The following is a 25,591-nucleotide window of genomic DNA, read 5'->3' as shown; positions in this document are numbered from 1 at the left end:
GTGAAGGAACGGCGATATATTTCCAAGTCAGGATGGTGAAAATCACGGGTTGGAAGGTGCTGTCGAAGGGGCCTTGGTGAGTTGCTGCAGTGCATCTTGTAGATGGTACACACACTGCTGCTACTGTGCGTCGGCGGTGGAGGGAGTGAATGTTGAAGGTGGTGGATGTGGTGCCAATCAAGCGGGGCTGCTTTGTCCTGATTGTGTCAAGATTCTTGAGTGTTGTGGGAGCTGCACTCATCTAGGCAAGTGGGGAGTATTCCATCACACTGCTGACATGTGCCATGTAGATGGTGGACAGGCTTTGGGGAGTCAGGAGATAAGCAGGATTCCCAGCCTCTGACCTGCACTTGTAGCCACAGTCTTTTTATGTAGCTAGTCCAGTTCAGTTTCTGGTCAATGGTAACCCCCAGGATATTGATAGGGATATTTTAAATTCTTTCACGGTATGTGGATATCATTGGCTAGAATAGCATTTATGTCTCCCCCCTAACCCTGCACATTCTTCCTCCTCAGATAATAATCCCATTCCCTCTTGAATGCTTCGATTGAACCTGCCTCCAAGACACTCTCAGGCAGCGCATTCCAGGTCCTAACCACTCGCTGTGTGAAAAAGTTTCTCCTCGTGTCTCCATTGCTTCTTTTACCGGTTACCTTAAATTCTGTGCCCGCTCGCTCTCGATCCTTCCACCTGTGGGAACACTTTCATCCTGTCTACTCTGTCCAGATCCCTCATGAACATTTGAACACCTCCATCAAATCTCCTCTCACCCCAATGAAAACAGTCCCAACCTCTCCCTCACTTTGAATCTTTATCCACATCAAACAACATCCAACCATATTGCTCTCGATAACCAATCACTCACGTGCACCGAACTGTTCCCTCCTCCTGCTCTCCAATTTGAAAATACCTTTCTTGCCCTCCCCAGCCAATTAACAAGCTCCTTGAAGACCTCAGCAGGCCTTCAATTGGAGGCAGCTCGCTGACTCCCCCAACATTCCCCCACCCTCCCTTTGAAAATGACGGAACCTTCCGGAGGCACCAGGGTTCAGAGACGCCTTTTGGGGTACACGATCTTCAATCTACATCCGTGCTTAACCGAAAAAAGCACTTTGAAAATCTGGCCCAAGGAGGCCATAGCAACACTAAGACTGGCCTCTCTGTTCCTAGGTTAGAAGGCGAGATCGTTAAAACAAGTCACGGTCCCCCTGTTCCTCTTTACCATCCTGTGAGCTCTGCTGTAAACGCAGGCTGCTCAACGTTGGATCTGCTTTCACTCTGAAGCTCCCTTGGTCGAATAACCAGCCAACTGTCAATCCCTGGACTCATTCAGGAAGAATGTGCTTTGCTCGGGGCACTGGACTGCATGTTAACACCTACGAACACCAGCGAGAGGGCTGACACCTTCCACACACCCAGAGAGGTTTGCAACCAGGAGGATCAGCTTTGCATCAGCTCTTCGTACCAGCAATAAAAAAAACTAATTTCTCCCTCTTTATAACCCTATTGCTGTTGCAAATATTTATCGTTTTTCACTGGGAAGATCTCTCTGCTTCAACCAGTCCCTGTGGCAAAACGTTCCACGCTCCACCACCCCTCTGAGCAAAGACATTTTCCTTCTCCTCTCTCCTTAGCGCTAATCTTAAATTGATAGCCCCTTGCTGCCATCTCCCCAGAGGGAATAAGCTTATTCGCTCATCATAGCTTTAGAAATCTCTCTCAAATCTCTCAAGCCTCCTCCACTCCTGCTGAAGGGGGAGAGGTGAAGATGAAACGGCAAAGGAAAGAGACCAGGAAGAAATGAATCTTAGGATGGCTCGAGCACAGGCTATTCGGCCCGTCTTGTTTGTGCCAGCTCTCTGCAACAGAAATTCAGCTCGTCCCAGATGCCTGCCTTTTGCCTGTGGCCCTGCAAATTTTTTTCTCTTCAGGTAATCAGCCAGAAACTGAACTGGACTAGCCGTATAAATACTGTGGCTGCAAGAGCAGGTCAGAGGCTAGGAATCCTGTAGCGAGTAACTCATCTCCTGACTCCGCAAAGCCTGTCCATCATCCACAAGGCACAGTCAGGAGTGTGATGGAATTCTCTCCACTTGCCTGGATGAGTGCAGCTCCCACAACACTGAAGGAGCTTGACACCGTCCAGGACAAAACAGCCTGCTTGATTGGCACCACATCCACAAACATTCGCTCCCTCCACCACCGACACACACTGGCAGCAGTGCGTACCATCTACAAGATGCACTGCAGGAACTCACCAAGGCTCTTTAGGCAGCACCTTCCAAACCCACAACCACTACCATCTAGAAGGGCAAGGGTAGCAGACACATGGGAACACCACCACCTGGAAGTTCCCCTTCAAGCTACTCACCATCCTGACTTGGAAATATATCGGCTGTTCCTTCACTGTCGCTGGGTCAAAATCCTGGAACTCCCTCCCTAGCAGCACTGCGGGTGTACCTACACCACAGGGACTGCAGCGGTTCAAGAAGGCAGCTCACCCCCACCTTCTCAAGGGGTAATTAGGGATGGGTAATAAATGTTGGCCCAGCCAGTGACACCCACATCCTGTAAAAATGATTTTTTTAAAAAAAAATTCCTTTTGAAAGCCATGATCGAATCTGCCTCCTCCACACTCTCGGGCAGTTCATTCCAGCTCCTCGCCACTCGCTGCAGAATAAAAGGTTTTACCTCATGAGTGAAAGTGGGTGAGCGACTTTTGAAACGAACAGCACGTGGGATTCTCACCTTCATGAGGACCGACTCGGTCAACTTCTCCCGGTTCACAATCTTTATTGCAACCTTCTGTCCTGTAATACAGTGAATCCCAAGCTTTACCAGCCCTGTAACGAAAGACAAGGGAAACACACGTTACAAATGCACCTCAGTTCATTTACAGCCACTCAAGGGGGCCGGGATTTTCCAGCCCCTCCTGCAAGCGGGAATTTCCGGGCCCGCTGATGTGAATGGAGATTTCAGTGGCTCATTGGCCTCCTCGCCACTAGTGGGAGGGGTTTTGGGGGGGGGGGGGCGTTGGGGGAGTTGAGGGGGTGGGTGGGTGGGGGGGTGAGTGCTGGAAAATTCTGGCTCAGGATTCTGGTACAGAGGATGAGTCGACTCTTCTCCTCCCAGTTCCCAAGGGATTCTGGCCCTTAACTGTTAATGGATATCTACCCATTTTGTCAAGAAGTCTAAATCTGCTCAGTTATTTGAAGAAGAACAGGATTTGTCAACGGAAGAAACTCTTTAAATGATTTGTTTATTTTTCTCTTCATTTTCCCCCCACGGAAAAACTGGTAAAATTTGGGAAATGACTAGTACTGGTCCAAACTGGAGTTTCATTTTAAAGGTATACAAGACCAGTTCAGACCAGCACCAATCATTTCCCAAGTTTTACTGGGTTTTCCTTCTTCTCCTGAGGGGTTGAACCCACACCCTCCTCTATTTCACTGAAATGGCCACGATCCTTGTTGGCCACTTCACTGCCAAGCCCAAGTCCGCGCCTGCCCAACGCCCAATCAGTGTCTTCCAGGAGGGGGCATTGGTTAGTGATCAAGGCTGGAGGCCCTCAGCTGGTTTCCCATCACCTCCATAACCCAGCAACATTGCAGACAACTTGTGGCACCTTGACTAAACTCAGTGAACCCAGGGAAGGTCAAGGATTGAATTTAGGAACTTTCCTGATCTATAAGACTCAGACAGATAGGCAGGCAGGGCATGAGGGAAAGAAAGCTATTGTATGGCAGAGAGAGGGAGGGATAGGAGGGAGAGAGAAAGACAGAGGCAATGTAAGAGAGAGAGTGAGGGAGAAGAGAGAGAGAAAGGCAGTGTAAGAGAGAGAGAGAGAAAGGGTTAGAGAGAGAGAGGGGGCAGTGTAAGAGAGGGGGGAGAAGAGAGAGAGAAAGACAGTGTAAGAGAGAGAGGAAGAGGGAGAGAGAGAGAGGGGCAGTGTAAGGGAAAGAGAGAGAGGGAGAGAGAGAGAGAGAAAGACAGTGTAAGAGAGAGGAAGAGAGAGAGAGAGAGAGAGGGGCAGTGTAAGGGAAAGAGAGAATGGGTTAGAGAGAGGGGCAGTGTAAGAGAGGAGGGAGAAGAGAGAGAGAGAAAGACAGTGTAAGAGAGAGAGGGAGAGAGAGAGAGAGAGAGAGGGGCAGTGTAAGAGAGAGGGAGGAGAAGGGAGAGAGAGGGGAGAAGACAGAAAGAAAGGCAGAATAAGAGATGGGTAGAGAGCAAACCAATGTAAGACAGGGAGAGTGGGAAGGAGAGAAAGTGAAATCCAGTTCAAGAGAGGGAGAGAGAGCAGGAGATAGACGGAGAGAAACTGTCAGTGTACGGGAGAGGGAGAGAAAAAGAGATCAGGAACCAATGTAATGTGGAGAGCATGGGTTGGAGAGAGAGAGAGAGAACTAGTGCAAGATAGAGAGAAAATGAGAGAGGCAGAGTAAGAGAGGAGAGAGATGTCCCATTATGTCCCACTCTCCCTGACTGTGGATCTGTCTACCTGTCTATATTCCACCACCTCCCCCGGCCTCACCCTGCCTGTCAGATTTAATATTTCTCTTTCGCTCTCAGCCTTAAAACAAATCACTCCCCTCTCTCTCTCTCTCTCTCTCTCGTTTACTTTCCCTCCATACTAGCCACTGCCCTTCCTCCCTCCCACTCCAATTCTCCTACAGTAACATCAGGGAACAAGATACCTGAGAAAAGGACTAATGTCTTCCGCTAGGAAGCAGAGGAAGAGTTAATCAGGCTCTCCAAAAGGACTAACAGTAACTGGATAACAGGGTTAACATGCAGCCACGTCGATGCTTCACTGTCAACAGCTACTTAAAATGAAATTACGGTGTAAGGGATTGTCTTGTCCACAACATCGGGGGAAACACAGGCCAATGAGGATTGAATGGCCTGTGGCCCAGGCTTGCTGAAATGCCTCCTCCACATCCTTTCAAATGAAATTAGTCTACTCCCCAGATAGTTCATAGCAGAGAGATTAGAAAAGAGCATTTCCCTCAGTGTATATCTCAAACCAAGTTCGGAAAAGGAGAAATATCCAGGCAGGGAAAAGGACACAACTCGACAAGTTGACAGCCTGCTTCAGAGAAATATTTCCGGATGTTGTCATTCACCCCAGGGACAGGAGCACAGGATCCAGGCCGTTGGTACTGAGGCAGCACTGCACTGCCAGAGGCGCTGCCTCTCAGCGAGATGTTAAACCGAGGCCCCTCGTCAGCCCCCTCACGTTCTGCTAAAAGATCCCAGAGGAGCAGGGGAATTGCCCCCAGTGTTCTGGCCAATATCATCCCTCGATCAAAATCACTGGGGAAAAGAAATGACCTGCTCGTCTATTTCATACCTGCTTGTGGGAGCTTGCTGTGCACACACATTGGCTGCCACAATTCCTAAATTAAAACCATTCAAAAGGTTAGAGTTCAAAAGGTGGCTACAGATAAGAAGGAAAGTATAATTGGCTATAAAAAGCTGTGGGATATCCTGAGGTTGAGAGAGGCACCATATAAATGAAAATCTGTCTGTCGTCAGTCTGGAAGAGGGCAAAAGGGACCTGGGTATGTCTGAATATCACTTTCCTCCAATTAATGTTAGGTGCTAATTCGATACTTTTAACCACAAACTGGTTTAGATTCTGGATGTTTCTAGGTAGCTCATTCAGCAACCCTGTTCTCCCTTAATTTAAACTGAAAACGCTGGAGGGAGGTCCAGCAGTATTGGTTGAGAGAGGACCAGAGTTAATGTTTCAGTTTGACGACCTTTCATCAGAACTGGAAAGAGTTAGAGATGTAACAGGGTTTAAGCAAGCCCAGAGGTAGGGAACAGTCTAGTGGGGTAGAACAAAGGGAACGGTAGGGGAGACTGAATGACAAAACGGCTGATGGTGAAAGGCAAAAGGAGATGATAATTGGACTAGAGCAGAAATGAAAGCCAGGTCTCTGGGAATAGCAGAGCCATTATCGACAGCTGCTGTCTGATAATGCAGGGCTGCTTTATGATTGAAGGAAATTGGGGGGGGGTGGGGGAGCGCAAGAGACTAGAATTGGAGGAGCACAGAAACCTTGGAGGGTTTGTACCAGTGAGTAACGCAAACTGGAGCAATCCCATATTGAACTTTACCCCTTGTATTTGGGGAACTGACAATTGGTCCCAACACTCATGGTCTGGGAAGAGGCAAAATTGTCAGCAAAGGTTCCTTCCCTGGATTATGAACGAGGGTCCCCCCGCACTTGGAAAGTGTAAGTGTTTGGAAAATAGACGGGCACAGGGTCTAGCTCGGCTCTGATAAGCCGCCAGGTTGCCTAGCACCCTGATGCCAACATATAAAGAATGGCTGTTTGCCCAAGGTATCAGTGGGTGACGAGTGCCTGATGTGGTGGGAAGAGGGAAACATCTGAAGGGATGATAAAACAAGCTTTTAGCGGTATTGATAAGGACGTGTGGCTCCTTTAAATTCACTTCAGTTGTAACGATGTTATACCCTTAAAAACAGTCATGGCAGAGACACGTGACACCCAATCCTGTAGTGACAGGGGGAGACAATGGCATCGTGGTATCATCACTGGACTATTAATCCAGACACTCAGGGTAATGCTCTGGGGACCCAGGTTTGAATCTCGTCATGGCAGATGGAGGAATTTGAGTTCAATAAAAGTCCGGAATTAAGAGTTTAATTATTGATTGTTGTAAAAACCCATCTGGTTCACTAAAGCCCTTTAGGGAAGGAAATCTGCTGTCCTTACCTGGTCTGGCCTACATGTGACTCCAGACCCACAGCTATGTGGTTGACTCTTAAAAATGCCCTCTGAACAAGGGCAATTTTGGATGGGTAATAAATGCTGGCCTAGCCAGTGATGCCCACATCCCATGAATGAATAAAAAAAAGCTTGCTAGAAGCTGCTTGTTACCCGTCACTCTGACCCATCTTTCTCCACAACTTTTGTTTTTTCCCATATTGCTGACACAAGAACAATCTACAATTGCTGAACGGTCAGACATTCCTCCCCGAAGCTTCACAAATAGGTGCCGGGAAAGCAGACATCAAGTCAAGAGGGAATGGCCACCAGCGCTGAAGAGATAGGTTTTCAAGGTGGATGGAGTGAGAGTGAAAGAGAGAGAGAGAGAGATAGAGAGCGATGAAGAGGTGAAAAAATTTATGCCAGAGAGAAGGACTCAGGGGATGCACAGAAAGAGGAAGCACGTGGGCATCAGAAGATCCAAACTTTTGGGAAGGGAGCTGGGGCAGAGAGAGAAAAGAAAGGACAAACTTTATCCAGGGCTTTTCACAGCCTCAGGACATTCAGCCAATGAAGTATTTCTGAAATGCAGTGATCACAGAATTTGACAGAGTCACAGAATCATTACAGCACAGAAGGAGGCCATTCTCTGAATAAGCAACTCGCCTAGTGTCACTCCCCCAGCCTCTCCCCGTAACCTTGCACATTCTTCCTTTTCAGATAACATTCCCTTTGAATGCCTCGACTGAATCTGCCTCCACCACATTCTCAGGCAGCGCATTCCAGACCTTAACCACTCCCTGTGTGAAAAGAGGTTTCCTCATGTTGCTTTTGCATCTTTTACTAATTCCTTTAACTCTGTGCCCTCTCATTCTCGATCCTTTGACAAGCCAGAACAGTTTCTCCACATCTACTCTGTCCAGACCCCTCATGGTTTTGAACACCTCTATCAAATCTCCTCTCAATCTTCTTTTCTCCAAGGAAAACAGTCCCAACTTCTCCAATTTATCTTCATAATTGAAGTTCCTCATCCATGGAACCATTCCCATGAATATTTTCTGCACTCTCTCCAATGCCTTCACATCCTTCCTGAAATATGGTGCCCAGAACTGGATACAATACTCCAGGTGAGACCAAACTAGTGACTTATACAAGTTCAACATAACCTCCTTGCTGTTGTACTCTATGCCCCTAATAATAAAGCCTAGGATACGTTATGCTTTATTAACCGCTATAAAATCTTTCCTGCCAACTTCACTGACTACGCACATACTGTATACATTCAGGTACCTCTGATCCTGCTCTCCTTTTAGAGTTGTGGTATAGTGGTATTGTTACTGGACTCAATCCAGAGACCCAGGGTAATGCTCTGGGGACCCATGGCAGATTCAATAAAAATTTGGAATTAGAAGTCTAATGGTGACTGTGAAACCATTGTTGATTGTCGTAAAAACCCATCTGGTTCACTAGTGCCCTTTAGGGAAGGAAATCTGTTGTCCTCACTTGGTCTGGCCTACATGTGACTCCAGACCCACAGCAATGTGGTTGACTCTGAAATGGCCTAGCAAGTCACTCAGTTGTACCAAACTGCTAAAAAGTCAATAAAAAGGAATGAAATCAGACGGACCACCCGGCATTGACCTAGGCACCGGAAACAACAATGGCAAACCCAGCCCTGTTGACCTGCAGAGTCCTCCTTACTAACATCTGGGGGCTAGTGCCAAAATTGGGAAAGCTGTCCCACAGACCAGTCAAGCAACAGCCTGACATAGTCATCCTCACGGAATCATAACTTACAGATCATGTCCCAGACACCACCATCACCATCCCTGGGTATGTCCTGTCCCACTGGCAGGACAGAACCAGCAGAGGTGGCAGCAGCACAGTGGTTACAGTCAGGAGGGAGTTGCCCTGGGAATCCTCAACATCAACTCTGGCTCCCATGAAGTCTCAAAGCATCAGATCAAACATGGGCAAGGAAACCCCCTGCTGAGTACTACATACCACCCTCCCTCAGCTGATGAATCAGTGCTTCTCCATGTTGAACAGCACTTGGAGGAAGCACTGAGGGTGGAAAGGGAGCAGAATGTACTCTGGGTGGGGGACCTCAATGCCCATCACCACAAGCGGCTCGGTAGCAGCACTACTGACCGAGTCGGCCGAGTCCTAAAGGACATAGCTGCTAGTCTGGGTCTGCGGTAGGTGGTGAAGGAACCAACAAGAGGGAAAAACAAAGATAAAAGCAAAATACTGCAGGATGCTGGAAATCCAAAACAAAAACAAAAATACCTGGAAAAACTCAGCAGGTCCGGCAGCATCTGCGGAGAGGGACACAGTTAAGGTTTCGAGTCTGAATGACCCTTCTTGGTTCTGTTGAAGGGTCATACGGACTTGAAACGTTAACTGTGTCCCTCTCCGCAGAGGTTGCCGGACCTGCTGAGGTTTTCCAGGTAATTTTGTTTTTGAAGAGGGAAGAACATACTGACCTCATCCTCACCAACCTGCCTGCTGCAGATGCATCTGTCCATGACAGTATCGGTAGGTGTGACCCCACACAGTCCTTGTGGAGGCGAAGTCCTGCCTTCACTTTGAGGATGCCCTCCATCATGTCGTGTGGCACTACCACCGTGCTAAATGGGATAGATTTCAAACAGATCCAGCAACTCAAGACTGGGCATCCATGAGGTGCTGTGGGCCATCAGCAGCAGCAGAATTGTACTCAACCACAATCTGTAACCTCATGGCCCAGCATATCCCCCACTCTACCATTACCATCAAGCCAGGGGATCAACCCTGGTTCAATGAAGAGTGCAGGAGGGCATGCCAGGAGCAGCACCAGGCATACCTAAAAATGAGGTGTCAACCTGATGAAGCTACAACACAGGACTACTTGTGTGCCAAACAGCATAAGCAGCAAGTGATAGACAGAGCTAAGTGATCCCACAGCCAACGAATCAGGTCTATGCTCTGCAGTTCTGCAACATCCAGTCGTGAATGGTGGTGGACTATTAAACAAAACTGGAGTCAATGGGAATCGGGGGAAATTCTCCACTGTTTGGAATCATACCTGGAACAAAGTAAGATGGTTGTGGTTGTTGGAGGTCAGTCATCTCAGTTCCAGGACATCACTGCAGGAGTTCCTCAGGGTAGTGTCCTCGGCCCAACCATCTTCAGCTGCTTCATCAATGACCTTCCTTCCATCATAAGGTCAGAAGTGGAGATGTTCGCTGATGATTGTACAATGTTCAGCACCATTCGTGACTCCTCAGATACTGAAGCAGCCCATATCCAAATGCAGCAAGACCTGGACAATATCCAGCCTTGGGCTGACAAGTGGCAAGTAACATGTGTGCCACACAAGGTGTCAGGCAATAACTGTCTCCAACAAGAGAGAATGTAACCATTGCCACTTGACATTCAATGGCATTACCATCACTGAATCCCCCACTATCAACATCCTGGGGGTTATCATTGACCAGAAACTGAACAGGACTAGACATATAAATACTGTGGTTGCAAGAGCAGGTCAGGTCCAGGGACTGTGTACAGAACGGGGAAATGGTTAACCAGTTAGCAGGCAGGGCAGCCGGCCGGTAATTAGGGCCTGTGGCCGGGTAATATGGGTGCACTTAGCTGCAGAGCACAACAGCAGGCCCACGGGCTAAGTACAGAACGGGGAAATGGTTAACCAGTTAGCAGGTAGGGCAGCTGGCTGGTAATTAGAGCTGCCCACACGGTAGTACGGGTGCAGTCACCAGCCGGCTTCCCGAGCAGCTCACAAGTCTAAGTGCAGAATGGGGAAATCATTAACCAGGAGGATAGAGATTACGGTCTGAAATTGTTGGAACTCAGTGTTGAGTCTGGAAATCTGTAAAGTGGGTGCTGTCCCTCAAGCTTGCGTTGAACTTCACTGGAACAGTGCAGCAGGCCTAGGACAAGATCTCCTTGTGAGAGCAAGGTGGGGAAGTGAGATGAGAGGCTAGCGGAGGCTCAGGGTTATGCTTACAGGGTGAACGCAGGCGTTCCACAAAGCAATCGCCCGCTCTGCGTGTGGTGTCCCCATTGTGGAGCAGGCTGCATTTTGAGGTGAGCCTGTGGCCAATTACATAACGCGATTGAAGAAAATGCATCCAGAAAATGTAAATTCAAGGACGAGGAAAGCTGATAGGTCAGCTCATTTGGGGCCTCTACACACCCCGAAGTACAAAAGGATTTGATTGGAAAGGACAGGTCCACAATATTGCAGGCTGTAAACACTGCCGGGGCACAGGAAGCCACAAGTAGACAGATGAAGCTGTTAACGACCCAAACGGCTAGCTTTTAGGTAGGTCAAGACAAAGGCAGTGGGATCGATGCAGTGAAGCAGCCACCAAAGAATGCGCACCAGACGGAGAGAAAGGTGTGCAGGGGCTGTGGACAACTACACAAGTGCCCAGAAAGAAGGAGAAGTCCTGTACATGGATCAAACTGCGGAGCTGGTAGGAAACCCAATCACTGGGAAATGATGTGCAGAGCAAGCATAGGGGATGGTGAATGAGTTCTCAGAGGCAGAGCAGCAGGGTGAATGGACGCTGGCAATGAGTTTGAGAACACAATAGGCACAGGAGCGACACAACTGCAGGAATCACCTGAATGTGACAGTTCCCAGAGGAAAGAAATTCACACATCCATTCAAATCAGGAAGAGGAGGAGAAATAAGCCCACAGCATAGAGCACAGGGGAACATCATCCCACTCGGACTATACCTGTAGATCTTTCCTGAAAATGGTTACCCAAGGAAAGATGCTCTGAAACCGAGCAACATTATTCTAACAGCATACGGAGGAGGGGGGCAATGTAAGATTCGACAGCTAGGAACAACCCAAATCCGTGGGGCACAGAAAGGAAAAGTTGTTAAATGATTGTTCTATGTTACCGAAACAGATGGACCTGCTATCCTGGGACTGAGCAGTTACGAGAACTTGCAGCCTCTCCCCAGTGAACCATGAGCTGAAGGATCCAGGTATAAAGATCCATCACCTCCTGAACATAACACGACTGCAACTGAGTTAAATTAGAGATGAGATCAGCCAAGATGAGGAGTTACAGATGCTCTCTCAGGAGGTGATCCAGGGATTGGCTGATAAGGTACAACAAACACAGTCAGCCACACAGCAGTACTGGTCTATCAGAGATGGCAGCTCACTAGAAGATGGTGTCCTGATGGCTGGATCCAGTATAAGCATAACCAAAACAATGCAGAAAGAACATCTCCTGAAGATACATGGAAATGGAGAAGTGTAAGCTCAGAGCCAGATCAGCTGTGTACTGGATAGGCATCTACAAAGACATCAAAAGGATGGTGTCTACATGAAATGTGTGCCAGGAGTGTTGAAATGCACAGCAGAAAGAGTTGACGATAGGTACAGAAGGACCATCCAGACCATGGCAAACTGTGGGAGCTGATTTATTCACACAATAATCAAGATTGGTATCTCATAGTTGCAGATTACTCCCCAAAGTTCCCTGTTATCAGAAAGGTGAAAGATTTGAGAGCTACAACAATCACCTCAGCAGAATGAGTTCTGTTCACTGAGCAAAGGATTCCTGAAAGAATAATATGTGAGAATGAAACCCAATTCACCTCCAAAGGGTTTAAGGAATTTGCTGAACAGTATGGGCTCAGCATCATCTAATCACCACGTTAGCCAGGGGGACTTGGGTTTATAGAAAGACACATCCAGATGGTCATAAGAACCCTCACGAAATGATGAAAGACACAGGGAGACCCAGACCTTGTCTTAATGTCACTCTGATCTACACCTCTCAAGGCTGACATGAGATCATCTGCAGATCTGCTGAAAGGAAGGGAGTACGAGACAACTCTGCCAAGCAAGATACTCCCTCCAAGGGAGCAGGAGGAGATAAGACAACAGCACATTGATGTACAGGTAGCAGGAAGTCAACACTTCAAGGTTGGTAAGCCCCGTCTGAGTTGGTGAAAGGACAAACTGTTCACGTACAGAATCCAATCATGAAAACCTGGAACCCAGCAAGAGTTGTTGGTGAAGCAGAGACTCCAAGGCCACACACATCACTGAGACTGAAACCAGGAAGCAAAAGAGAAGGAACAGAGTCCATACTTGACCTACTCCTGAGCTGGAAAAGCAGAAAAGGTCATCAACAGCACCAGCAACATCGCTAACCAGCGAGACAACATCGGCAGCATCACCAACAAGCGGCGCAACATCAACCGCGTCACCAGCCAGTGACACACCAGCAACATCCAGCACAGCTTGTACAACACCAGGAGCAACATTACCTGTGCCACGTGCCAGCTCATCACCGAGAGCAATGAATGCCAAATCCACAAGATGGAGGCACAACATCCTAGCGCCTAAACGATAAACCATGAATAATGTTTCTCTGAGATTAGGAAACAAGCTATAACAGACGCTAAAGGTATTCTAAAACAAAAACAGAATTACCTGGAAAAACTCAGCAGGTCTGGCAGCATCAGCGATGCTGCCAGACCTGCTGAGTTTTTCCAGGTAATTCTGTTTTTGTTTTGGATTTCCAGCATCCGCAGTTTTTTGTTTTTATCTAAAGGTATTCTGTTTATTTATAGAAGTTGATAGTTAATCCAGTTCAGAATAAAAAGTTAAAGGTTGGAACAGTTATATTGATATAGAGACAATGTGTTTTGTTTAAAGAGAGAGGGATGTTATTATATTATTCATAAAGAAATAGGAATTGTTATGAGAATGTATATCCAAGATGCCACACTTACTGCTGCCTGGCAGGTCATTTACCAAGTAACAATACACCAGTCCACCAGCCACATGGAGAGTTGAAAGATATGCACTCGATGAAGCTCCAGCATTTTGAGTGTAAAGTGTGATTATTTCGAACTTATGGGAACCAGAAGGCAAAACACTCTCCACCGATGCTGCCGGAACAGCGGCGTATTTCCAGCATTTTCTGTTTTTATTTCAGATTTCCAGCATGCGTAGTGTTCCGCTTCTCGATTAGTGTGACAGGGGCCTGGTACGGTTTTTGTGATGTTGGCTGTGGGACAAACATTGGCCAGGACACCAGGGGCAGGAGGGTGGGGGCTGTGGTTAGCTCCTCTGCTCTTCTTTGGCGTAATCGACAGGGGATCTGAGAGGGTGGACGGGGCCTCGGTTATCGTTTCTGTCTGCAAGATGCACGGTTAGGTTGCCTTGAATGACTGAGGAGGCCACGCTCATTTTGGATTGCTGCCTTCAGGGTGGTAGAGAATGGCTAAAAGAGGAAAATATAATCAACTCCAGATTACATCAAGCAGCTTGGAGCACAGTGACATTATCGGCTTAACAGCAGTGACTCGCAATCAAACCATCCACAGCTTCAGTCGGACAATGTGCAGAGTTAGAATCGCAGCGTCTTGCTGAACAGAAGGAGGCCATTCGGTCCATTGTGCCCATGTGGTTCTTTGAAGGAACTATCTGATTTAGGGGGATCAGTTCATTTCAGACTGATGCTCAGAGGCAGGACATGAGAAATGCCCTCAGGAGTACGTCATGCGACCTCTCGTGCCTGCTCCACCATTCAATAAGATCATGCTGAACATCCACCTCAGCTCCACTCTCCCGCCCTGTCCCCTTACCCATGGATTGAGGTGGCCTGGATGGAGCGGTGGGTTAGGAACTACCTCGTGGATTAGGGTTTTAAATCCAGAACGGACTGATGGAATGAAAGCTCGCTTCACAGTGACCGGGCAGGGGGGGAGGTGCCCCTTTAGGGTTGGGTTCAGGCAGTCTAATCCCAGTCCAGGGATCGTCAACGGTTTTGACCTCTATACTGAAGAGATACCATGACCTTTTTTCTACTTTCTTCAGAAGGGCCCCACAAACAGCATCCTCCGTTATATTAAACGTGCAAGGTACATAGGGGGAGGTGTTGTGGCGCAGCAGGTAGCGTTCCTACCTCTGAGCCAGTAACTCTGGGTTCATGTCCCGCTCCAGGACTTATTGGCTATGGACGGTGCATTTTTAACACAGCCAAAAAAAGAGTTAAGAATCAACTTGTAACTCCTTCCAACACACACCAATGGCAGGCAATTCAAGCAGGAGAGATTCTGTGCTTGATGTGGAATGGTGCCCCTCAGGGTATTGACCTGCTCCAGGGAAAACAGGTAGGTATTTTGTCTGTCCCATGCCTCTCTAGATGTGGGATGTCTTCTAAGTCTGAGGTACATACATCACAGGTTTATCTGCACCTCACCATCCTGTGATCGTGTCACACCTGCAGCTACCACTTGTACCACTAGATGGAGCTTCATAACATACCCTCCCACCAATAGCGTCACTAAGAAACTCCTGAGGGCAATTTACTTTGTCCTGACTTTCTATTGGCAATGCCAGGAGAAATCCATTAGCGGGGTCAAAGTTCTTCCTTCCAGCCTTCCAGAACGTTCCGCAGATTTGATTCCAAGGCCATCTCTGAATGGCAAAACAAAAGGAAAACAGCTTGAGGCTTGAAATGAGGCTTCCATGTATATTGCCTCCCCAATGCCTGTTTCTGCTCCCAGGAATTTCTGGGCAATGGGGGAGTCTGAGGGGACGGGGGGGATGGGTAAGAAATTTTAATGAGAGCGGCCTCAGCTGCCAACCCAATCCCATTTCCCGTCAGCCCGTGACTGACGATCTCCATGATTTAGGGGAAAGAGACAGCCTGAGGGTTGAGATATCAGGGGTCTCGGTGGGTTAATCAGGCCCATCACCGTTGGAGGTGAGATCTCTTCAGCTGCCAGCTGTAAACCTGAGGCATCGTCTGTCACGTGGGCCTCAGGGGAGCGCCGGGCAACACTGATCTATTCTGATGAAGAGTCATACGGACTCGAAACGTTAACTGTGTCCCTCGCCGCAGATGCTGTCAGACCTGCGGAGTCTCTCCAGGTATTTTTGTTTCTGTTCTAGGTTTCCAGCATCCGCAGTATTTTGCTTTTATCTCACTGATCTATTCCCCTTGCCCCCATCTGCTGTGCTTTCTTTCAGTTTCTCTTCCTCCCTTTGTCTCTCCCTCTCTCTCTCTCTCTCTCTCTCACAATTTCTCTGTCCTGCTTGTCTGTGAGGTCTTCCCTCAAGCTCTTGTGTTGCAGCACCCAGCCCTCGGGAAAGGAGGAAGCTGGCGGGCAAGGGTTAAAAGTGACACCGCATCACCCGAGAACAGGCAGGGCCGAGTAACGTGCCGGACCACACCGCTTTGGTTGGTCAGCCCTTTCCGAGGCCCTGACCTCGGCATGACCTTCCCAGGAGGGTCCCTCTCCCTCGGCCGAATTTCCCCATCTGCTGCGTGCATCCTCGCTCTGTCTATCAAACAAACGGGGAAAGCCTTCGAAGGGGGAGGACACGACAATGGAACTGCGGCAAAGGGAATAAGAAGCTGCCTGAATGTGAGAATGGTACAGGTCAAACCTAAACCACATTTAGCAGTGAGGTAGAGGTTCCACGGGAGGCAGAGAGGGGGACTGAGAGAGTGATGGAGAAAAGGAAGGAGAAAGTAAAATCGGGAGGTGGGGGTGGGGGAGGGAATAAAGGGAAGCCCGGTGGAGAACAAACAGGAGTGAAAAGAAAGGTGGAAGGGGGAGAGAAAGGAAGGAGTTAGATAAGGAAGAATAGAGAAGGAGAGAAGGATATTGAGAGCAAGAACTGAAAGGAGGAGAGATTAGGAGAGACACTTTGTGGAAAATTAAAAAGAAGGGCTCGCTGAGCTTAATGCAATTTAACCACATTTTAATTAATTTTTTTTTCCTCTTTTAATTGAGGCTGCATGTCACAACCCTACTGCCTGACATATGCCGAGAATCAGAGCCAACAGGTGATGAAATCCCAGTTTGTTCTGTGGACCAAGGACAGGGTGGAGGAAGAAGTCAGTGACAGCAGTGTCTTAGAGGAAGCTGCACACTGGCATTTGCAAATACATACACTTTCTGAGGCATGTTTAAAAGGGGTTCTGATGAAGGGTCATACGGACTCTAAACGTCAACTGTGTTCCTCTCCGCAGAGGCTGTCAGACTTGCTGAGTTTTTCCAGGTAGTTTTGTTTTTGTTTTAAAAGGGGCTCCCTCCTTTTCCCCTGGTACTGCTACCCACCCCCCCCCTCACTCCCTCGTTCCTAAACCCACAAAAAACACACACACACACACACACACACACACACACACACACACCTCATCAACTCATATGACTTACTGACATCACTTGCTGCAGTCTCAGCCCTACTGATCACACAGCTTAACGAGGAAGCTCCCACGGATAAACTTCAATCGGTGAACGCTCGGTGCGGTCCCCAGAAATTGGCCTGAAACAGGCCCACCATCCACTCGGAGCATGGCACGATCTCAGCAACCAGCCTTCAGTGCTCCTTGGCCGGGGTGGGGGGCACATGTCAGTCAGCCGGACTGCTCCCGAGCAGCATCCGACCAAGGGATGACAGCTCACAGCTGAGGAGGGAGGTGGGTGGCTGGGTGGGTGGGGGGGAGCTCATGCCCCTGCCGCGATGCCTTCTGTGGATGAATAGCCAGGCAGCAGCCACCGACAGGACTCGCAGGGAAAGGGACGACCATTTGGGCGGGAAAGCCATCGCCACATAAAACAACAACTTGCGTTCGTCAACTCAGCACAAGAAAAGGTTCCCGAGGGTGTTTCACGGGAGTGAAGCTGATACCGGATCAAAAGGTGGGGGGGTACCAGGGATAGGTGTCCAAAAGCTTTGAGAGAACGGAGGGGTAGACAAAAGAAAGATGATGAGGAGGGTAGTGGGTGTCTGGAATTTGCTGCCCAAGTTGGTGGTAGAGGGAGAAACGCTAAACTCTTTTTAAAAAGTACCTGGATCTGCACCTTAAGTGCTGTAAGCTGCAGGGCTATGGGCCGGGTGCAGGAAGGTGGGATTAGAAAGGGCACCTGGGTGTCCTTGGGCTGGCAGGGACAAGATAGGCCGAATGGCCTCCTTCTGTGCTGCAACTTTTCTATGGTTCTAATGGAACAGAGCGAAGGAGAGAAAGAATATTGACAGCAAGGGCTGAAAGAAAGATTAGGAGAGACGTGAAATATTAAACAGGAGGGCTCACTGAACTTACATACAATGTAATCATGTTTTAATTCATTTTTTTTTTCTCTCTTAATTGTGCCTACAGCCCCACTGCCAAAGAGGTTGGCTTTAAGGAGCGTCGTGAAGGAGGAGAGAGAGAGGTGGGAGTGCTTTATAGGGAATTCCGGAACTTGGGGCCTCGGCAGCTGAAGTTACGGCTGCCACCGCGGCGCAGTGATGAAAACTGGGAATGTGCGGGAGGCTGGGACTGGAGGAGCGCAGGGACCGTGAAGGGTTAAAAGGCACGGGGGAGTGGGGGGGGGGGGCGCGGTGGGCAGGGACCCTGCACCGGCGTTGTTGTTGAGGCAGGGTTGGGGGGGGGGGGGGGGGGTGGTTTCGAGTGGAGAGGGGTGGAAGGGTATTCGTGGCGCCCTTGGGGAAGATCGGGAACGATCAAAACGGTGTGCGTCCCTGTCTGCTTCTCCCACCCCGCTCCCCCCCCCCCCACCCCACTCGACGCTCTCGCACTGTCGCTGCAGAGATGTTGCCTGCACTAGGCGGGAGTCACTGCTGCCGGCCTCTCGTGTGGTTTCTGCACAGATGTGCAGGATTGGCAGCGTCAGCCCCAGCTGCTCCGATGGTAATCCATTGTTGTCAGCAGTGACAGGCCTGTGTGATCTCATGGGACTTAAGACGGGCGGTGGGGGGTGGGTGGGGGGGGCGGTGGAGGTGTGTTCGGGGAGGGAGGGAATTGTGACTGGAATATTAATGGCTGTAGAATAGTCGCACCCCCCCCCACCCCCCACCCCAACCCCGTGTGAGACACGGCAGCCAAGATAAAAGGAGACTCCCTTCAAAGCTGGCAATGTTGGTAATCTCAAGGAGTGTTCGGCACAGAGTCACTGCTGCAAACTGTACGTGACGCTGTCAACAGACTTGGATCAAACTCCTCCGCTGTTTTAAACAGGAACGTTTAAGCAGAGAAGGATTTTGACAACATTTGCTTTGCATACAATAATATATGCATGAGTAACACTAGAGTGACTACACTTCCAAAGTGCCTCATTGGCTGTAAAGCGCTTTGAAGAGGGTGGGGGGGTGGGGGTTGGGTGGTGACCTGAGGAATTGAAAGGCGCTATATAAAGGCAGAGCAAACCAGCAGGATAGTCACATTTGTAACAGCAGGGGAGCAGCATCGTGTCTCCGTACCATCTGCAATCGCATTCCACCCCCACCCCTAAAGTAATATTCTAGAACTGGGGGCAAGTGCTACCAGTGAGATCTTCGCCTCCCACCACCTCCCCACCCCCACCTTCTTGTTCCTCAGCTCGTGGCCAAACACTGAAGGTTTGCACAGAGGTTTTAAATTGGGAGGGTCTGCAGTGGGGATCTTTTTGGCTGAGCCGGATTCTGGAGGTTCCTCAATGACCACACCCCCCTACCCCCCACCGCCCCCCGCCCCTCACTCCCCCTCTCTGATCCCCACACCTCGCCCCTCTGGCGCACCCAAGCATAACGGCCACCACAATAAACAATGAAGGTCAACGACTGAATGAGCCAGCCGGCACGAGGTGGAATTCTCTCTCTGATTATTTAAATCCTCTCTCTTGTTTCCTGAACGGAATACAACTTAACCCCTTGAAGGCCGCGCACACAGAGAAATTCTGAGATTAGTTTAGCTCCCCTACCCCCGACTGATCTGGTTCTCGCTACGGCAAGCGTCTCAGGCACTGGGCTGCACTCAGGCGTCCTTCAGGCAGGAGCCTGGGGCCAGAGAGCGGTGGCAAGCTATTTGGCTACAAGAGGCATCGCAGTCAAGGTCCTGACCCTCAAGGGGAACTGGATTCCAATCAGGAGCCAGAGATCGGGGTTTTTAACCTGCCCTCGCAATCCTCATGCTCATACCTGGGGGCACTGCAATGAAAAGAGTCAGCAGGGGGCTCAAGGCTGACACTCCGGTGCAGCACTAAAGGGGTGCTGGCGTGGTGGTATTGTTGCTGGACTAGTCTGGAGACGCCAGGGTAATGCACTGGGGGTATGGGTTCGAATCCCACCACAGCAGATGGTGGGGAATTTGAATTCAATAAAAATCTGGAATTAAAAGCCTCTCATGATGACCATGAAACCTGGTTCACTAATCCCCTTTAAGGAAGGGAATCTGCTGGATTTACCTGGTCTGGTCCACATGTGACTCCAGCCCCACAGCAACGTCTCTTGACTCTTTATGTGCTCTCTGAACAAGTGGTGCCGCCACGTCCCATAAACAAATAAATAGAACCTGTCAGAGGGAGGTGTCGTCCTTCAAATGAGATGTTAAACCGAGGCCCCTTCTGTCTGCTGGGGTGGATGTAAAAGATCCCATGGTGCTATTTTGAAGAGGGACAGGTGGGAGTTCACCCTAATGTCCTGGCCAATATTTCATCCCCCAGTCAATGTCACAAAGGACAGGCTATCTGATCATTATCAACTTGTGGGAACTTACTATGTCAAATTGGCTCCCATGTCGCCGATGTTACAACAGCGATTACACTTCAAAAGTACTTCACTGGCTGTGAAGGAATGCCTAGAGGCTGTGAAAAGCGCTATATAAATGCAAGCCTTTTTTTTTAAATGCAATACCTCAGCTGAGACTGGAGAATGGGCCTGGGCTCTCCTGCTAGTACACTAGGCAGGGCATTTATTAAGTGAGCCATCAGGGACTTCCCAAGTGATCCCAGCTTGAGCCTGGCTGCCTGGACCCTGCCACTCCTTGGCCAAAGCACAGTGTCCGAGCGAATGGACCCTGAACATCAAAAAGAGGGCACAGCACACAAAACGTCCACAGTGCAACGAATCAGCATCAGTCTCAAGCAGTTCCAGCCGATCGGTGACTCCCGTAACCCAGTAAATCCACCCGGGACTGTGTGGACTCTTGGCACTGAGCTGGCGCTGTGATACCCATCGAGAATGAGATTGAGGAGGGTTCACTGAACTTTGCGTCCCACCCACTCAATCCAGCTGCAGGAATCCTATTCTTGCTCAAGTGAAATCTTTACCCTGCTGAATAAACAGGGACTCGACAGTTACACAGACTAGTCCATACCCTGCTGAATAAACAGGAACTCTACAGTTACAAAGAGTAATCCCTACCCTGCTAAATAAACAGGAACTCTTTACAGTTACACAGAGTAATCCTTACCCTGCTAAATAAACAGGAACTCTACAGTTACACAGAGTAATCCTTACCCTGCTAAATAAACAGGAACTCTGGAGTTACACAGAGTAGTACTTACCCTGCTGAATAAACAGGAACACTACAGTTACACAGAGTAATCCTTACCCTGCTGAATAAACAGGAACTCTGGAGTTACACAGAGTAGTACTTACCCTGCTGAATAAACAGGAACTCTGGAGTTACACAGAGTAGTAATTACCCTGCTGAATAAACAGGAACTCTACAGTTACACAGAGTAATCCTTACCCTGCTGAATAAATAGGAACTCTGGAGTTACACAGAGTAGTACTTACCCTGCTGAATAAACAGGAACTCTGGAGTTACACAGAGTAGTACTTACCCTGCTGAATAAACAGGAACTCTACAGTTACACAGAGTAATCCTTACCCTGCTGAATAAACAGGAACTCTGGAGTTACACAGAGTAGTACTTACCCTGCTGAATAAACAGGAACTCTGGAGTTACACAGAGTAGTACTTACCCTGCTGAATAAACAGGAACTCTACATTTACACAGAGTAGTCCTTACGCTGCTAAATAAACAGGAACACTACAGTTACAAAGAGTAGTCCTTACGCTGCTGAAAAAACAGGAACTCTACAGTTACACAGAGTAATCCTTACCCTGCTGAATAAACAGGAGTCTGTACAGTTACACAGAGTAATCCTTACCCTGCTGAATAAACAGGAACACTACAGTTACACAGAGTAATCCTTACCCTGCTGAATAAACAGGAACACTACAGTTACACAGAGTAATCCTTACACTGCTGAATGTATAGGAACTCAGAACAGTAACACAGAGTAATCCTTACAATGCTGAATAACCAGGAACTCTGGAGTTACACAGAGTAGTAATTACCCTGCTGAATAAACAGGAACTCTACAGTTACACAGAGTTATCTTTACCCTGCTAAATAAACAGGAACTCTACAGTTACACAGATTAATCCATACTCTGCAGAATAAACAGGAACTCTGGAGTTACAGAGAGTAGTACTTACACTGCTGAATAAACAGGAACTCTACAGTTACACAGAGTAATCCTTACCCTGCTAAATAAACAGGAACTCTACAGTTACACAGAGTAATCCTGACTCTGCTGAATAAAAAGTGAATCTGTACAGTTACACCGAGTAATCCTTACCCTGCTGAATGAACAGGAACTCTGTCCAATTACAACAGAGCAATCCTTATCCTGCTAAATAAACAGGAACACTACAGTTACACAGAGTAATCCTTACACTGCTGAATAAACAGGAACTCTGTACAGTTACAAAGAGTAATCCTCACCCTGCTGAACAAAGAGGAACTCTACAGTTACACAGAGTAATCATTACACTGCTGAATAAACAGGAACTCTGTACAGTTACAAAGCGTAGTCCTTACGCTGCTGAAAAAACAGGAACACTACAGTTACACAGAGTAATCCTGACTCTGCTGAATAAAAAGTGACTCTGTACAGTTACACCGAGTAATCCTTACCCTGCTGAATGAACAGGAATTCTGTCCAATTACAACAGAGCAATCCTTTTCCTGCTGAATAAACAGGAGTCTGTACAGTTACACAGAGTAATCCTTACACTGCTGAATAAACAGGAGTCTGTACAGTTACACATAGTAATCCTTACAATGATGAATATACAGGAACTCAGTACAGTTACACAGAGTAATCCTTACCCTGCTGAATAAACAGGAACTCTGTAAACTTACACAGAGTAATCCATAACCTGCTCAATAAAAAGGGACTCTACAGTTACAGACTAATCCTTACCCTGCTGAATATACAGGAACTCTACAGTTACACAGAGTAATCCTTACCCTGCTGAATAAACAGGAACTCTGTCCAATTACACAGAGTAATCCTTACACTGCTGAATAAACAGGAACTCTGTAAACTTACAACACAGTAATCCATACCCTGCTCAATAAAAAGGGACTCTACAGTTATAGAGTAATCCTTACCCTGCTGAATATACAGGAACTCTACAGTTACACAGAGTAATCCTTACCCTGCTGAATAAACAGGAGCTCCGTCCAGTTACACAGAGTAATCCTTACCCTGCTAAATAAACAGGAACTCTACAGTTACACAGAGTAGTAATTACCCTGCTGAATAAAAAGGAACTCTACAGTTACACAGAGTAATCTTTACCCTGCTGAATAAACAGCAACTCTACAGTTACACAGAGTAATCCTTACCCTGCTAAATAAACAAGAACACTACAGTTACACAGAGTAGTAATTACCCTGCTGAATAAACAGGAACTCTACAGTTACACAGAGTAATCTTTACCCTGCTGAATAAACAGCAACTCTACAGTTACACAGAGTAATCCTTACTCTGCTGAATAAACAGGAACTCTGGAGTTACACAGAGTAGTAATTACCCTGCTGAATAAACAGGAACTCTACAGTTACACAGAGTAATCCTTGCCCTGCTAAATAAACAGGAACTCTGGAGTTACACAGAGTAGTACTTACCCTGCTGAATAAACAGGAACTCTACAGTTACACAGAGTAATCCTTGCCCTGCTAAATAAACAGGAACACTACAGTTACACAGAGTAATCATTACCCTGCTAAATAAACAGGAACTCGACAGTTACACAGAGTAATCCTTACCCTGCTAAATAAACACGAACACTACAGTTACACAGAGTAATCCTTACACTGCTGAATAAACAGGAACTCTGTACAGTTACAAAGAGTAGTCCTTACCCTGCTGAATAAACAGGAACTCTGGAGTTACACAGAGTAGTACTTACCCTGCTGAATAAACAGGAACTCTACAGTTACACAGAGTAATCCTTACCCTGCTAAATAAACAGGAACACTACAGTTACACAGAGTAATCCTTACCCTGCTAAATAAACAGGAACTCGACAGTTACACAGAGTAATCTTTACCCTGCTAAATAAACACGAACACTACAGTTACACAGAGTAATCCTTACACTGCTGAATAAACAGGAACTCTGTACAGTTACAAAGAGTAGTCCTTACCCTGCTGAATAAACAGGAACTCTACAGTTACACAGAGTAATCCTTACTCTGCTGAATAAAAAGTGTCTCTGTAGAGTTACACTGAGTAATCCTCAAACTGCTGAATAAACAGGAGTCTGTACAGTTACACAGAGTAATCATTACCCTGCTAAATAAACAAGAACACTACAGTTACACAGAGTAGTAATTACCCTGCTGAATAAACAGGAACTCTACAGTTACACAGAGTAATCTTTACCCTGCTGAATAAACAGCAACTCTACAGTTACACAGAGTAATCCTTACTCTGCTGAATAAACAGGAACTCTGGAGTTACACAGAGTAGTAATTACCCTGCTGAATAAACAGGAACTCTACAGTTACACAGAGTAATCCTTGCCCTGCTAAATAAACAGGAACTCTGGAGTTACACAGAGTAGTACTTACCCTGCTGAATAAACAGGAACTCTACAGTTACACAGAGTAATCCTTGCCCTGCTAAATAAACAGGAACACTACAGTTACACAGAGTAATCATTACCCTGCTAAATAAACAGGAACTCGACAGTTACACAGAGTAATCCTTACCCTGCTAAATAAACACGAACACTACAGTTACACAGAGTAATCCTTACACTGCTGAATAAACAGGAACTCTGTACAGTTACAAAGAGTAGTCCTTACCCTGCTGAATAAACAGGAACTCTGGAGTTACACAGAGTAGTACTTACCCTGCTGAATAAACAGGAACTCTACAGTTACACAGAGTAATCCTTACCCTGCTAAATAAACAGGAACACTACAGTTACACAGAGTAATCCTTACCCTGCTAAATAAACAGGAACTCGACAGTTACACAGAGTAATCTTTACCCTGCTAAATAAACACGAACACTACAGTTACACAGAGTAATCCTTACACTGCTGAATAAACAGGAACTCTGTACAGTTACAAAGAGTAGTCCTTACCCTGCTGAATAAACAGGAACTCTACAGTTACACAGAGTAATCCTTACTCTGCTGAATAAAAAGTGTCTCTGTGGAGTTAAACTGAGTAATCCTCAAACTGCTGAATAAACAGGAGTCTGTACAGTTACACAGAGTAATCATTACCCTGCTAAATAAACAGGAACTCTACAGTTACACAGAGTAGTAATTACCCTGCTGAATAAACAGGAACTCTACAGTTACACAGAGTAATCTTTACCCTGCTGAATAAACAGCAACTCTACAGTTACACAGAGTAATCCTTACCCTGCTAAATAAACAAGAACACTACAGTTACACAGAGTAGTAATTACCCTGCTGAATAAACAGGAACTCTACAGTTACACAGAGTAATCCTTGCCCTGCTAAATAAACAGGAGCTCTGGAGTTACACAGAGTAGTACTTACCCTGCTGAATAAACAGGAACTCTACAGTTACACAGAGTAATCCTTGCCCTGCTAAATAAACAGGAACACTACAGTTACACAGAGTAATCATTACCCTGCTAAATAAACAGGAACTCGACAGTTACACAGAGTAATCCTTACCCTGCTAAATAAACACGAACACTACAGTTACACAGAGTAATCCTTACACTGCTGAATAAACAGGAACTC

At 47.4% G+C, this 25,591-nt stretch overlaps 1 protein-coding gene across 1 annotated transcript in view; it reads right to left on the bottom strand.

The window, feature by feature from the left end:
* Window positions 1-25,591, bottom strand: part of LOC121271690 (serine/threonine-protein kinase BRSK2-like) — a 333,868-nt gene that overhangs the window by 76,269 nt on the left and 232,008 nt on the right. Inside the window, exon 2 of the mRNA XM_041177841.1 lies at window positions 2,750-2,844. Within this exon, the coding sequence (XP_041033775.1) occupies window positions 2,750-2,844 (95 nt within the window). The remainder of the gene's footprint in view (window positions 1-2,749; window positions 2,845-25,591) is intronic.

Source organism: Carcharodon carcharias, chromosome 31 (genome assembly GCF_017639515.1).
Source record: "Carcharodon carcharias isolate sCarCar2 chromosome 31, sCarCar2.pri, whole genome shotgun sequence".
Classification (NCBI taxonomy): domain Eukaryota; kingdom Metazoa; phylum Chordata; class Chondrichthyes; order Lamniformes; family Lamnidae; genus Carcharodon; species Carcharodon carcharias.
This window is presented reverse-complemented; position numbering and strand designations above follow the sequence as displayed.